This window comes from Opisthocomus hoazin, chromosome 6 (assembly GCF_030867145.1).
Source record: "Opisthocomus hoazin isolate bOpiHoa1 chromosome 6, bOpiHoa1.hap1, whole genome shotgun sequence".
Classification (NCBI taxonomy): Eukaryota; Metazoa; Chordata; class Aves; order Opisthocomiformes; family Opisthocomidae; genus Opisthocomus; species Opisthocomus hoazin.
This window is the reverse complement of record NC_134419.1, coordinates 19,076,626-19,092,952: the sequence shown is the minus strand read 5'-3', so window position 1 is coordinate 19,092,952 and position 16,327 is coordinate 19,076,626. Positions and strand designations below refer to the sequence as shown.

At 37.6% G+C, this 16,327-nt stretch overlaps 1 protein-coding gene across 12 annotated transcripts in view; it reads left to right on the top strand.

The window, feature by feature from the left end:
• ZNF644 (zinc finger protein 644) overlaps nt 1–16,327 on the top strand; it is an 84,878-nt gene that overhangs the window by 56,349 nt on the left and 12,202 nt on the right. For 9 of the 12 annotated variants that reach the window (XM_075424887.1, XM_075424888.1, XM_075424882.1 and 6 more), the window contains 3 exons: nt 7,864–7,936; nt 9,698–12,738; nt 12,926–13,531. In XM_075424887.1, the coding sequence (XP_075281002.1) occupies nt 9,729–12,738; nt 12,926–13,531 (3,616 nt within the window). In that variant the 5' untranslated portion in view covers nt 7,864–7,936; nt 9,698–9,728. Of the gene's footprint in view, nt 1–7,863; nt 7,937–9,697; nt 12,739–12,925; nt 13,532–16,090; nt 16,214–16,327 lie in introns of all 12 variants that reach the window. The other 3 variants (XM_075424893.1, XM_075424891.1, XM_075424892.1) reach the window with 3 other exon arrangements.

The window sequence follows — 16,327 nt, the reverse complement described above, 5'->3', positions numbered from 1 at the left end:
TTGCTGTGTATCTAATTATTTTTCTTAAGCTGTCAGAATGATAAATCTGAAGTTAGTTGTTGGAAACTTTTTTAATTAAAATACTCTTGTGCCTGTATTGCTGATATTTTGAAATGAAAGAAGAAAGTGGATAGTCTGAGCAGATGGAGCAATCTAAAGAGGAGTAAAGTAAGTAAGAACTGGGATACTGTGTGGCAAAGTGTTCTAAAACAGAATCACAGAATAGTTGAAGTTGGAAGGCACCTGAGGAGACCTTGTCCAATCCTCTTGCCTTAAGCAGAGTCACCTAGAGCAGCTTGCCCAGGACCATGTCTGGACAGCTTTTGAATGTCTCCAAGGATGGAGACTCCACAACCTCTCTGAGCAGCCTGTGCCAGTCACTCTCATAGTAAAAAAGTTTTCCTTGTTTTCGGATGGAAACTGACATACTTTAGTTTATCATTGCTACTTTTCCTACCACTGAACACCACTGGAAAAAGAGTCTGAGTCAATCTTTTTGTACCTTTCCTTCAGATGTTTGTGCACATTGGTAAGACCCTGTTGAGCCCCCTCTCTTCTCCCCTCTTAAGTCCTAACTCTGACAACCTTTCCTCATACAAGATGCTCCAGTCTTTTAATTATCTTAGTGGCCCTTCACCACTTCGACTCTCTCCAATAGCTTCATATTTCTCTTGGACTGGGCAGCCCAGAACTGGGGACACTACTCCAGATGTAGCTTTACAAGTGCAGAGTTGAGGGGAAGGATCACCTCCCTCAGTGTGCTGACAACACTCCTAATGAAGTCTAGGATATTGCTGGCCACCTTGGCCACAAGGGCACATTGCTGGCTCACGTTCAGCTTGCTGTCCCAACAGGACCCCCAGGTACTTCTCTGCAGAGCTGCTTTCCAGCATGTGCTGGTGAATGGGGTTATTCATGGTGCAGGACTTCATACTTTGCTTTGTTGAACTTCATGAAGTTTGTCAGCCATTTCTGCAGGCTGTTGAGGTTCCATCTGAATGGCAGCACAACCTGCTAGTAGATTAGCCACTCCACTCGGTCTTGTATCATCAACAAACTTCCTGAGGTACCTTCTGCCGCATCATCCAGGCCATTAATGAAGGTGCTGAACAGTGCTGGACCCAGTATTGATCATACAGCGCTAGTTATTGGCCACCAATAACAGTTTGTACCACTGATCACAACCCTTAATTTTTTGGCAGCCTGATAAAAATAGTCTCACAACAGGGATGGGAGCAGGGCTTTTATTTATAGACTGTAATAAGGAAAAGCTTTCTTGTCTTGTAATGCTAGTGGTTAATAAAATGAACTATTCATTGTGTATTATTGTAGATAAAAGCAATTGTTGGTAGCATACTTGAGGCTTAAGAATACATTTGACTGAAAAACACAGGTAATGATGATGAAAGAGATGAAAAGTGTTTCCTCAGAGAAAAAAGGTGTGAGCATGTGGGACTGACATAAAGGAAAAGAATTTATGCATGTAGTTTTCGAGAGAAATAGTGTATATTATCACAGAGCATTAAATCTGTATTTTTCAAACTTCTATGTCTCTTACTGGAATGCTGCTAGTCATTACCGTGTATGTCTGCATTTAGGAAAATGCAGTATTTGACTGTGCTGGAAACTAACGGCAGTGCAATTCAAACTAGATTGTGCTACTAAAAATCCAAACCAGACAGAGCTGCAGGAACATGCAGACTGAGGTACTAGGCTGTCCTCTGTGGACAGGGTTGTGGAGTGCTGGGGGGAGTTACAGAAGCCTGTGGAGTTGCCAGACAATGTGTGACTGCTCTTAAGTTACCAGATTCAAAGTCTTGGTTTTTTTGTACTGACTGGGCATCTTTTAGAAATACCTAATTCACTTTGAAAAGTCTCTACCCGTGAAACCATCTTAAACTGCTGCATTAGCACTTACAACTAGAAGATTATTTTGATTTAAGTCATATATCTGATCCTTGTGACATTTAAATTGTATTGTCATTTATTTTATTGATTTCAGTATTGAATTTTAGCATGATGCACCCCATTGTGACAAACTGGTTTATTTTCCCAAGCAAATCAATATTAGAGACATAAGATTAAGAATGGTTGGTGGCAGTAATGGTATTCTCTTCTGTGATTTCTGAATTGTAACACAGTCGTTCTTCAGTTGTGTACTGTTTTCTTTCACATGTGAGATGTTAAAATATCAGTCTTAAACATTTTAGACCAGAAATCGAGTTTTGGAGATTTTGACATGTTTAGGGAAACTTTTTTTTCTCTCGTAGTACCTGACACACAGCTTTTGAAGCAGTTGTTTCGTTAGAAACAATCTTTCCGGTAAATAAGCTTTTTGAAGAAAGTGTACTTCAGGTTTGATGTTCCTGAGTATAATCTTACTGAAAAGACAAGCTAGCTTTGTGTGATGACTCATCTATAATTCAGAGTTTCTCTTTGGTCAGCTTTTTCCACAGAAGAGTGACAGCTCAGTGAATCTTTCAACAGTATGACAAAAGGTTATACTGTTGGTGGCAATAACTTTATATTTCTATATTTAGGCATAATACAACTTCTTAGTGTTGTATCAGTAATTTTTCTTGCAGTTTTAGAATTAATCATTAATGTGGGAATCTGATTAGCTATGAGACTTTTCTGATGTTTGTGTTTTCGTGTGAACAGCTGTGAATCTGAATTGAAGATAACTAGTTTTCAGTGGAACCCCTCAGACTGCAGATATGAATAACCTTGTTTTTAAAAAAAAACAGAAATGTTCAGGTGCAGGTTTCAAAGCTAAGTAACGCAGGCTACAAATAGTCAGTGTCTCTGCTGTGCACAAGGGAATGTATTTTCAACAACTAAATTTGCAAACAGATAGAAGCTGGAGAAAGGTAAGGTGAATTGCTGACTCATGCTCTGGTTGTCAGGCTTTGTCAGTCTTTGTGGTTCTGTTGCCATCTGAAGAGTGGATCTGGATAGCTTTTAAGAACAGATAAAGTGGAAAATGAGTAACAGGTATTTTTCTAATGATCAGAATATTGTGGTTTTATTGACTTTGGCTATTCATATCGCTAGATAATACGCAAAAGTCAGGAGGTCTGAACTGTGTGCATTACTGTATGGAAGAGGCAAAAATATTGTCCAGCTATCCTCTAGATAATGTGATTTATTTTTTTCTCAGGGTGTGGTGGGTTTATTCTAATACAGTACTAGTTGCTCTGTTACTCTGCAGAACCTTCATTTTCCAAAGGTTCTTAAACATTTCGCTTTTGATGGAAGCTCCATGCTTGACATTTGCCGTGATTAAGTTGTTAAAGGAATAGACTGCATAATGGGGCAAAATGGAAGGAGATGCCTCTTTAGTCCCGTGCCGCGATGTACTTAAACTCTTGCTGTTCTGCTGTTTGTTGCCTAAAAGCCTGTGACTTTGGTTTCATCATCTTTAATATCATCTGTCACTTGAGAAAGCTTTATTACAGGAATGCTTGTGGATAAAACGATAGGTTTTGTTAGTTATCTCTATTCACATAACAAAGCCTTAAGAAAAATCTTAAATGAGAACAGTGCAAACCTGAAACACCTCTCCTATCTTTTGGAATATTTGAATAATCCCTTGAGTATCCTGGTTATTCACATACCTACCCAAAGAAGCTGATTTATGAGGAGTTACTTAGCACAAGACAAGTATATTTTTGTCTTCATTACAGCACTGCTGAAAGACTTTGTATTTCTTCTGTTACTTTAACTAGGCTGAGTAAATTCAATCCATTTAGGAGATGGCTTCTGAGGTTGTGTCACTTAGTAGTCGCTCTGTGCCCTTAGCTCATTGGCTTATATTTATGAATTTATTGAGAAACCTGCTATCAAAACACTTAAAAGCACTTCATGTTTCTCACAAACTCAAACAAATTCTTCCATCTTAATTTCTGAGCTCCAGTCTGCTTGCAAATCTATTGTAAATCCTTGTAAAATAATGTTGGCTTTTTAACAGAAACTGACAAATCTCCAACTACAATTACTGGTAAGCAACAGCATAGTACACATAGCAGTGGAGTGTTAAGTTTTAATGAACTAGCATTGCATGAAGGCAGTACTCTTAATTTGGTGTGTGACTCTATTACATAGCAGAGGTTGTCATTATGAAATAAGAAGTTGGAAGTGTCATAAACCTACTGGTAATAAATACAATTAATAATATACATAGAACAATGGAATTAAGTGCATTCCTATCAAAAAGAATTATTAATGAACAGAAAGTGGACAGCATAGATCTGATGACAGGAAGGTTGCATCTAATCTGAATTACTGAGTGACCTAGGAAGCTTGCTTAGAGGGATTGCCGAATAATTATGTTAATATGCAATTATCACCTCATTTCTTCTGTAGTAACCTCAAGATGTAGTGTAGTAGGGTGTTATAGCAAGTGCTGATAGTTTGCAAAAATACTGATGTTTGAGATTTTTCAGACAATAAGATTAGCTTAAGGCATTTAAATGATGATCTGTCAGCTTGAAGATAGATCTGACCTTACACTTTTTTAATGCTTAGACTATCTGGCCACAGGCAGTCATATCTGCAAAATTCATTATGATTTTTAAAACTGATATTTTACAAAGAAAACCAATATTTTAAAAATACGTAAATTTGTAAGTACTTAATTAAATAGGGGTGGAATGTGGCTTAGTTGACTAAATAACTGGTTGTTTTCTACTTTTGAATATGAAATAATTCCTATATAGTAAATAGCATATCATGTAAACAAGGAATAACACTGCTCACTGTACTACAGTCATTCTAAGCTTCAGTGAAATAATTGAATTTGGCATAGCCTTTTAGCTACAGTGTGTTTCAAAGTTAAGAGCCTGGGACTGTGTATGCTTGTGTAGGCTTTTTGAGCATTGCATTTTTACACTTACGTTATCTCCTATGTGTATTGTGCGATGTGCTTAAATAAAAATTGCCTCAACTGTACAGTGCTTGCCCTGGTAGAGGATATAACAAGCACTATTCGCAGTAAATTTAAAGTTTGATCTCAATGTTTAATTTTTCAAAATAACTGTCGTGGTTTAACCTGGGAGCTAAGCACTAGCCAGCCGCTCGCTCGCTCTTCGCATTCCCCCCAGTGGGGTGGGGAGGAGAAATGAACAGAAGGTAAAACTCGTGGGTTGAGATAAAGACAGTTTAATAAGACAAAAAACTAAATACTACTACTAATAATAATAAGAATTAATATGCAAACCAAACTATACAGAATACAATTTTCACACCACCCAATGACCAATTTGCAGTCAGACCCTGAGCAGCAATTGCAGAACCTGGAACTTACGGATTTTGCAAATCTTTCAAAACTCCCCGAACTCCCAGATAAGTTTGAACTCCCAGACGAGAGAGGATTCAAACTCACAGAAGTGAGAGAGAAAGATTCCTTCCCCTTGGCCAACCCTCGCTCATAAACTGAGCATGGCATCCATGGTATGGAATATTTCCACTGGCCAGCTGGGGCTCGCTGCCTGGCTGTGCTCCTGCCCAGCTCCTGCACACCTGCTCATGAGCTGAACAGGGGAGACTGGAAAAAGTCCTTGATTTCATAGCAACAACTGAAAAAACATCAGTGTTCTCAGCATTCTTCTGGTACTAAATTCAAAACACAGCAGCTACTGGGAAGGAAATTAACTCTGTCCGAGCTGAAACCAGGACATTATCCACCCCTCATTCTGTACCATCTGTGTTATGCTCAGGTCCCACACTTTACAGTAAATCACTATCACTTTTCTGTCTTTTGATATGTACACTGAGATATCATTCCCTTAGTCTATAGGTCATCCTTCTAAAATGTCCATTGCGTAAGGATTAATTGCTATGTATTTTGACAGTTAATAATTTATGTATTTCTGATATGGTATGGAGAAGATCATTTGAAAGCTGTGATGTAAATATACAAAGAATATTGCACAGCCTTGGTTACGTCTTAGTTGTTACAGTGAATGATTGAGTGGTTTTTTTTTTTCCCCAGAGTTTTCAGATTAGGTAGCGTTTCAGTTCGGATGTTGCGCTTACTGAATGGTGGAAGTTAGATGATAATGTTTCCTCAACATTATTGGTATTATGTGGAATATTGTATTATGTGGAATGTTTTCTTGCACATGTCTAGTTACACCTATCATTGTTACTGCATAAGTTTCTACACATGAAGTAGATAACGTAAATGAATTATTGCATCTTGGCTCTGGGTCAGCACAAGACTCTAAATTACTGTAATTTAAGAAGATGTTTTATATGTTTTCTTTAATACCATGCTGTTAAAACTGCTAACTTTGTTCTTCATGTAATATAGTGAATTGTACCACCCTGGTAGCTGGGGGAAAAAAAGTAATAATTAGTAGAGAATGATTAAAATGTGACGCATATTATTGATACAGTAAGCATTTTGGGCTTGAGTCAGAGACTGAAATCTGTAGGGACAGCTATATTACCATTGAAGACTTCTAATCAGATCCATATGGAATAGTTCACAATCTCCATAAATACACAATATGGAGAGGAATCTCTTACAATATTGCACAGCATAATGTTTTAGGTGTTGCTTGTGATAACTGGAGAGACTCGGTTTAGGGGGGATTGTATGGTACCCTAGCCACCTTTTTAATTTAAAGCTTTAACACTAGTATTTAGTGTCAGTATGGTTTTGTATGTAGAGTAACATGGTTTCGTCTTCATCATGTAAACCTGTGAAAAGTTTTCAGGAGCCACTCTGATAATGAGGGTTGCAGTCTCCAGGCAGACACGGTATTCTCTGTTTGCCTCCCCGCTGTTCGGGGGGTACCGATGAAGTTGCTTTAAATGGGAAGCGTCTGTTCTTCCTCTGAACCCCTCACACCAGAACAGATGAGTGGAACTTGGAACATGGAAGGTTTTACCTCAGAGGTGGTAACAGTGAAACCACTCATTAACACTGAATTTACCACTTCGTTAGCAACGTTGCTTCCTGTTGAGAAAAGCTAATACAGGCTCTCAAATTGACTGGGCATACATTTGTCTACCTCTGCAATAATAAAAAGAGGAAAACACATATATTTCAGGCAAATCTGGCTTACTAAATTTCTTGTAAACTTTTTCTGACCATTTGTACGCTCTGCTGCCTGATGCTATATAAAGCTTATACTATGTAGTTGTAAAATTGTTGCAGCTGTTGTGCATTCTTGGAGGTTTCACTTTTAATAGACTTTTACATTACTGATTCTTAGTGCATGTTTGCACTGCCCGTTTCTAACTTGCGTAAGTGATGTAAAGACTCCTGCTGGGTGGTGCGTTATCACCATTTTAGGGTGATAGCTTTGAATGTGATCTTATTGGAAGTCTTGATTATGGTGGAAAATGACCCACTTCAAAACAGCAAAAGAAATGAGAAAATCTAAGAAACGGGAAGATGAGAATCTGGGATGTGTATTTGCATAAGGTTATATTATAGATAAATATTACCATAAAATGTACCATACACTTTTGCATTTATTATGCGTCTGACAGGAGTGTTGCTGTATTTCTAAATTGGCTAGTTCAATGATTGAGTAGTAAAGGAAATAATTTTTAATTGCAAAAGATTTCATTTTATTTCTACTCCAAATATATTTACTTTTATTTTCAAACTAGTATATAAGCCATATTATTTTAAGGTTTATTTTAGGTTAAAGTATTTGTTTTGTCTCTTTGCTGATCTGAAATAAAACAAGCACAATAGCAGAGAATTTCCATGAGGCCATAGCTAGCTGTGGATAGCTGTCATAATGTTGAACTGAAAAACTAGCAGAAATTCTGAACTCATTTTTCAGAGCATGAGGTATAAAGATGAAAGTGGTGGTGTTTAACCAACTTGTTTTCTCTCCTTAGGAAAAAAGGATGTCAAGTGTGGTCTTCCTTGATTTTGATGAAGGACCATTGCAGGGAGCCATGGATATTAGTTGTGAGTTATAACATCTTAATTCAAAGAGTCTAGTTAATGACTACTTTTAACTGAGCTCTATTCAAAATGTTAATTAGTAACTGAAACTGTGTCATGGCAGGAACCAAACGCCCCAAAAGATCAAAGTGAATAGTATAAGCATAAAATATGCAATTTCTGTAAAATGTAGATAGGGGGTTTCGGCTCTTAGATGGGTGTTTTAATGCCTTATGCTTACTGTGTTCTGAGGATTCATATAACAGGTAAATGCTGAGTAGACTTACGTTCACAATTCTGTTTCTTACACACTGATTTAGCTCCTTTGTGCTCACTAAGCATTAGGTAGATGATTTTGTGTGTGAAGAAGTCTCACTTGTATAAAGACATATTTATGTACACAAGGCCTCCCAGAGGGAATTAATACGTAGTAGTTCTCTGTACTAGTAGATACTATTATTGTCATGCTCTGGATTCAACATGGTGATTTCCTCTGGTAGGTAAATCCTCATTAATTGTTTCTTTCTAATTGTGGGGCTTTTTCCACCTTTGAGAAGATGCTATTTTATTTGCTTACCATTTAAAATGGCTTTATAGCATAAGCAGGATCTGATTTATTGATTTCAAAGCAGGAAGAGCCCATTAGTAAAAAGGGAGTGGGATGACATTTAATTTCTTCGGTGGGTTTGATCCTTTGCTATATCTCTATCAGTGATCAGATGTTCAAAATCAGTTTCATTGTATTTACTCTTTTAATACAAAATTGTGCACTTCTGCAGGCTTCTGTGTAGCAGCATCAGGTCAGTTGTATATGAGTACTGTGAAAAAAGTGATACCTGGAGATACTGTTGTAGTTTAACCAGGCAGCCAGCAACTAGGACCATGCAGCTGCTCCCTCGTTCCTCCCCCCTCAGTGGAATGGGTAGGAGAATAAAAAAAAGTAAAACTTGTGGCTTGAGATAAAGACAGTTTAATAAGACAACAAAGGAAATACGAATAATGAATGTGCAAAACAAGCTGTACACAATACAGTTTTTCTCACTGCCTGATGACCAATTGCGTGGCCAGTCCCCGAGCAGTGATCGTGGAAATCGCGGGCTTCCTGGAGCTCAGGAATTTCCTGGATTTTGCCAAATTCATGAAACTCACAGAAAAAAGACTGAACCCATGGAAAAGTTCCAACTCACGGAAGAGGGAGAGTTCTTGCCCCCCAGCCAGCCCCAATTTACAAACTGAGCAGGGCGTCTATGGTATGGAATATTTCCATTGGCCAGCAGCTAAGTAAAGATTGTTTTAGTTTCCTAGGTGCTAAAAGGAAGTGTGGTTTAAAAAACAAACAAAAAAAAAAAGGAAATTACTAGCAGATGTCTCGAGTCTCGATAGCCTTTCCTAACGTGTTTTACTTCTAGAAAACAACTAAAGATAAACTGTGTGTCTGTGTTAATGTACATGTAGAATATATTTGCACAGTTGTTGACAATCTTATTTCTTCCATCTTGCGTGTTGGTGTTCAGGCTTTTTTGAATTTGGATACTGGGCAGTGACTAGTTTGCTATATGATTATTAATATAGCATAGTAAAAATACATTTTTAATTGCTGCATTGATTAGCTTTAAATTTGTCTTGAAGTTCATCTATCCTAAATAGGAAAAAATACACTTTTAACAAGTTCAAAACATTTTTAGATTACAGTGTGAAGAAGGGTGGTCCTGAAGAAAACTGTAAATTAAAATTACTGTTACTTATTTCTGTGATGACCTGATTCTTTCCTTGTTTGTTTTTTAGTATAAATGTACTTAATGGACAGACCAACAATATGGATGATTTAGAGATAAATACTGAAGTCACTGGTGCTAAAGAAGAAGAAATCCTATGTGATAATAATTTCATGTCTGAGGAAGAAGGTGGCATTCCTAAACCACAAGAGAGCGACTCTTCATTTCAGAAGAACAGTACATTGACTCTGCCTGAGGAGCTATCAAGGGACAGATCTGAAAAAGCCTTAAGTGGAGGCCAGACTTCACTATTTATACACACTGGTGCTCCTACTGCTTCTAGCGAAAACTTCATCTTGTCTAGAGGAACTGCTGTTAATGGACCAGTTTCACACTCCACCTCAACTAAGACTTCCATCATGAGTAAAGGCAGTGTTCCATTAACCACTGGACAGCCTGTAGGTCATCACGCAGATTCCTGCTCAACTTTGACAGTGGTTCATGATCTTCAGCTGCCTGCAAAGAGTACAACACAGAAATCAAATCAGCACCAAGTTTTATTTTTGTTACCTGATGTAGCACATACTAAGAACCTGACTCATTCCATTAAAAATCTACCTACCTCTGCTTCAATTGGTTGTGATTCACAGAAATCAGTAGGAAATAGCGTAGACAGCACTTTAGTAGGCCAAGTAGAAGTTTGTGAGGATGATAAAAATTTACTAGTAAAAGATGATTGTGTTGATACATTAACAGGCATTTCCTCAGGTACAGGTGGTTTCAGATCGGGATGTGATCCCAGCTGGGATCCACAAAAAGAGTTTATACAGTTTCTTATGACAAATGAAGAAACAATAGAGAAGTCTCCCATTCACTGTAAAGTAGGCTTAGAAAAAAAGCGAAAAAGGAAAATGGATGTTAGTAAAATAACACGCTATACTGAAGACTGTTTTGGTGATACCAGTTGTATTCCTAGTAAATCGAAACTATTAAATGTTGACTTATTAGAGCAGAGTGAGCTACAAATAGTAGAACCGCAAAAATATTCATTGAGTAAAGTAAAGCCTGAATCCACAGATGAAGAGCTGGAAGCTGTTGATGCTATCCAGCAGCTCATTTATAGTCCCACTAGTAACTGTGCAGAAGATACTTCCCCTGTTCACACTAGCACTTTTCTTTCCAATACTTTAAAAAATAAATGTGAACAGAATGATTCTGAATCACCATCTACTTTCAGTACTGATGAACCATCATTTTATCCCTGTACAAAGTGCAATGTGAATTTTAGGGAGAAGAAACATCTGCATAGGCATATGATGTACCATTTAGATGGAAACAGTCATTTCCGACATCTCAATGTCCCCAGGCCCTATGCATGTAGGGAATGTGGAAGGACATTTCGAGATCGTAATTCGCTTCTTAAACATATGATAATTCACCAGGAAAGAAGGCAGAAACTGATGGAAGAAATCCGTGAGCTGAAAGAACTTCAGGATGAGGGTAGGAGTGCACGGTTACAGTGCCCACAGTGTGTATTTGGTACCAATTGTCCCAAAACATTTGTGCAGCATGCAAAGACCCATGAAAAAGATAAAAGATATTATTGCTGTGAGGAATGCAATTTCATGGCTGTGACAGAAAATGAACTGGAATGCCATCGAGGGATTGCTCATGGAGCAGTAGTCAAATGTTCAATTATTGGTAGCGACATGTCCCAGAGGAAAACACAGAAAAAGGCATCCTTGAAAGATACATATTTAGGATCCTCAAAAAAGTCATCAACATATATGTGTAAGATGTGTCCATTTGCTACTTCAGCTAGAAGTGTTTTAAAAAAACACATGGAATATTTGCACCCAGCATCATGCATTGATCCCTTTGGTAGCCATCTTAGACTAGAAAAAAGAAAAGGCAGCATAATAGAAGAATCTTTAGGTTTTGGTAGCAGGACAAAACAGTTGATCAAACAATCTTCTACTTTCCCAAAGAACTCTGTTTTAAAACAGGATGTAAAAAGATCGTTTGGCTCTACTTCGCAGTCCAGTAACTTCGCAAAACTTCACAAGAGACCCTACAGGATACAGAAGGCTCGGAAAAGCGTTTCACAGTCATCTGTAAGTGTGTGCAATCTAAATTCTACAAACAAGGCCTATGTGATTAGAAATAGCGTTGACCAGAAACCTAAATCTTTTCATCAACCAGCAAAGCAGAAAGCTAGTGTCAAAACAAGCAGTAATTATTTGTATAGACACAAATATGAAAACTACAGGATGATTAAAAAACCTAGTGACTCTTATCCTTTGCATTTAAAAAAGGAAGAGTCTGACTCTATCAGTTCTTTACATTTATTTTCTTCGTCGAGTAGTCCCTGTAATAATTGTTTTGTCATGGATTCAAATAATCTTGATTGGAAAAGGGCAGAAGGCTGTAAAGCTCCTAGGCATGTAGCTGTAAAAAGAGTGGTTAAAGAGTCCAAGAGGGAAGGCTCTGTTACAGGAGATAATTTGGATTGCTATCCAGATTTTCTGCATAAAATGACTGTTGTTGTTTTACAGAAACTTAACTCTGCTGAAAAAAAAGACAGCTATGAAACGGAGGATGAAAGTTCATGGGATAATGTTGAACTATGTGATTACACTACACAGTCTGTGGAGGATGAATCTTACAGTGATATTAATCAGGAGCATGTAAACCTATTCCCCATTTTCAAAGGTAAAATGGAAGAGCATGAAGCTGGTGATAAATCTTCACTTAGTTATGAGCAGAATGATGGCTTTTATTTTGAGTATTACGAAGATGCTGAGGGTAGTAACTTCCTACATGATTTGCATGATCCTCAGAATTTAGAAAATGTAGGATCAGCATTGCCAAAGCATAATTCAGTTTTCCATTGGACTGATCTGTCTCTTGAAAAGAAGTCCTGCCCATACTGTCCAGCAACCTTTGAAACAGGTGTTGGATTGTCCAATCATGTCAGAGGACATCTTCACAGAGCTGGACTAAGCTATGAAGCCCGTCATGTTGTTTCACCAGAACAGATAGCAACAAGTGACAAAATGCAACATTTTAAAAGAACTGGAACAGGAACTCCTGTTAAACGTGTTAGAAAAGGTAAGGTTTTTTTGTTGGGGGGGGGGGGGGTGCGCTGTGAAGTAAAGAGGACAAAGGGATTTATTTGAGCACTAAACAGGACTTGCTTTGTCTTGTTGTAAAGCCTCTCTTCTTGTCCTTGTGATTTGTTATTGTAATGTTTAACTGTATATAATTGTCAAAAAACATGAAATTTGTTTCTTTGTAGCGATTGAGAAATCTGAAACTTCCTCTGAGCATACGTGTCAGCTCTGTGGAGGCTGGTTTGATACTAAAATTGGATTGTCTAATCATGTGCGAGGACACCTGAAGAGGCTTGGCAAAACCAAGTGGGACGCACACAAGTCTCCGATCTGTGTTCTGAATGAGATGATGCAAAACGAAGAGAAGTATGAAAAAATCCTAAAGGCTTTGAACAGTCGCCGCATTATTCCCAGACCGTTTGTTGCTCAGAAATTTGCATCAAATGATGACTTTTTATCTCAGAATGTTATACCTCTTGAAGCATACCATAATGGCCTAAAGACTGAAGATACATCTGTGTCTGCATCGGAGGAAGAAGGGCTGAGTTTCCTAAACGAATGTGATGAAACAAAAGCAGTACTACGTGCTGAAAAAAAAAATCAGTCACTTACACTGATAGAACTGCTGAAAAATAAGAGGTTAGGAGAAGAAAGGAATCCTGGTATTTCTCCTCAAAAGATTCATAATCAAACTGCAAGAAAGAGGTTTGTTCAGAAATGTGTTCTTCCATTAAATGAAGACAGTCCATTGATGTATCAGCCACAAAAAATGGACTTGACTATGCAGTCAGGTAAGAAGATGTTTCTAGCTGTCTTGACAACATTTCCAGAATCCTTTAATTCATAGAAAATGTACAAGTGCAGAGTGTTTTATTTGGGAATCTGTTCATTTAATTTTTGTTTCATTTCCAGAGGATACTGACTGCAAGAGGTAGCAGAGCAAATTTTTGACATGTTTATCCTAAAGAGAAAAAGCCCCTCAGCAGCACTGTGGGGTTTTTGCATGGAACATAGTTCCTGTTCTGCATATGGCTGGGCATGCAAATTCAAAGTGGACACAAAATGAGCCTCAGTAAGGAAGAAGACACATCCTGTAATAACAAGTTGAAGCGTCCAGGCATATCTGGTAGACTAACAGTTCTGAAATGTTTGGGCTTGTAACCCTATTTCTGGGCATTAAAACAGCTAGTTTGGGAACTACTTTATTTAAATCTTTGAGGTTTGTGCAAAACAGCATTTGCTCAGACTGGCAGAACTGTTGCTACCATTATAAATGCATAGTATTCCAAATTGGTGAATCACTGTTAACTAATTTTGATGGTCTTAGGCAAACATACTCTTAGAACGTAGATTAAATCTTGTTTGTTTCAAAATTGTGGCTGCTGTGAGAAACTGATGCTTACTTAGGGCCTGTCTATCCTGAGTGAAGACCTGTGCTGGTTCAAGCTTTGCTGGAATACAGGTGTAGCCAGCAGGTTTCTAATGCACAGCCCCTGACTGATACGGACAGAGATTGCCCGTCCACTGAGAATTGTGCTAATGAAACAATTCTGTAATCAACTTCCTAGATACTCTGTATACTAATAGAGCAGGTTTTTAGAGGGATGTTTTTGTCGTACTTGACAAATAAGAATTGCTTCTAGTCTTGGGGAATTCTTCCAATATCCTTTTTAAGGTGTATGTGGAGCTTTCATTTACCTGTTTCTTGTTTGGACACCACCTTATAATGCTGCAGCGTTCTTTAGATTGAAGATCAGGATCTTATTTTTATACCCCTGACGTTTTTGGTTCTGTTGGTTTTCTTATTATTACCTAGTGCAGGTTAGTAAAACTGGCAGTGCCTAGTACTTTTTCACCTATATTCTTGTCTTCCTTTAAACAAATAGAAAACAACCTGATACGCTCAGAAGTTCTTTTAGGGGACTACAAAGATGTGGCAATCAATTTCTTAACAAGGTGGCTTTCTAAAATGACATAGAGGTGGAACAGAATTACATTTAATGTCTTCTGGACGTCCGTGGTTGTCCTTTAAGACAGGAGATTGCTTAATAAAGGAAGTGTATCTTTGACAGGCTAATGATTTGATAAACAATGCTAAAGGAATAACTTGCCAAACCTGACACTCTGTACTGCTTTCTGTTTAATATTTACTGCTGAATACTAGGTAGCACCTGTTTGGTTGTGATGAACAACCAGGTAAAAATAAACATGCTTGCATAGTACTAACAGTTATGAATGGGACCGTATAATTTTCTGTGGCTAAGGTAACAGAAGTTGACAACTAACGCACTGTGCCAGTTGAGTCAATAAGAAAATACTTAACATCAAGACGAACTTCTTCTGTTTTTCCTAAAAAGGCAAATAGTTCTAATTCTGGTTTTAGCTTTTTAAAAAGGTTTTTTGCCAGCCAAATATTGTTCTTCTGTAGCTTGCCTGAAAAAACAGTATGTCTTCTGTGGGCTGCTGGAGAATAGGATTCTTTCTTTCCTGCAAACAGAGACTTTCCAGCTGAATAGCTTTAGCTTTTTTATTTATTCTTCAAATAATTTATTAGTAGAGAACTTGAAATATTAGTTGACCAAAATACTATCTCTGTAGTAAAATGAAGGGAGAAACATGATGGTGAAGTTGAGCAGGCGATAAGTTATAATGGTTTCTTTGTCTGGTAAGTGAGGAGTTCAGTATTGTTTCACTGTTTTCCTGTGATAAATAGCATGTTGCTTTGTTGATCTTTTATTTAGCACAAAGATTTTAGCAAAAAACTTCAAATCATTAGCTTTCATTATCAATTGCGCATCAAAAGTAATGAACAGAAAATGCACTGAACAAAATGTTTTGTCTAACAGCTGTTCAGTGGTGTGTTTTACCACCTTTTTCTCCAAAGCTTCAACAGCAGCTTAATTTAGTATTGAGCTCTTCAGTCTTATGGGTAAAACACTTTTAATTACCACTTTGTGAACTAGACTTTTAAAATTCTCTGTATGAGAAATGTTGCAAGCTCTGAAATTTCTCAACAGACTTGTGCTATTCAAATTGCAGAACTGTATTTTGGGATTAGATCTTAATAATGTGGAGATCTGTAGGAACTTCATAGTAGGTATTAAATACACAGTAGCCTAATGGGCTCGAGTTGCCTCCTTTCTGTTCTTTTTCAAATAACACGGTTTGGCTTAAAGCACTACATGGAAAACTAATAACGGTTAACTTGGATCCTTCTAATATACTAAGCAATTGCGTCAATGCAGTGAATATATTTTAAACCATCTTTATTGCAGAAAACTTTTTACAACGCTTTGAGAATTTCATTTTTTGAAGAGAGAACTGGATTATAGTTTTCTTTTGAATGATAGGTATGCCTGTGAAGCTTAGAACGTGTGTGCATTGCAATACGACGTTTACAAGTGCTGTTAGCCTGTCCAACCACTTACGCGCTTATGCACGAAAGAAGAGTGCTGGACTTTTGACTGGGACAGGTATGTTTTGTTACAGATGTAAAAGCAAGTCTGTCTATGATACATTTTCCTCATCAGACTGGACAAAAGCATATGTTAATTTAAAATAATTTTGAAGCTTCTGCTGTAAACAAT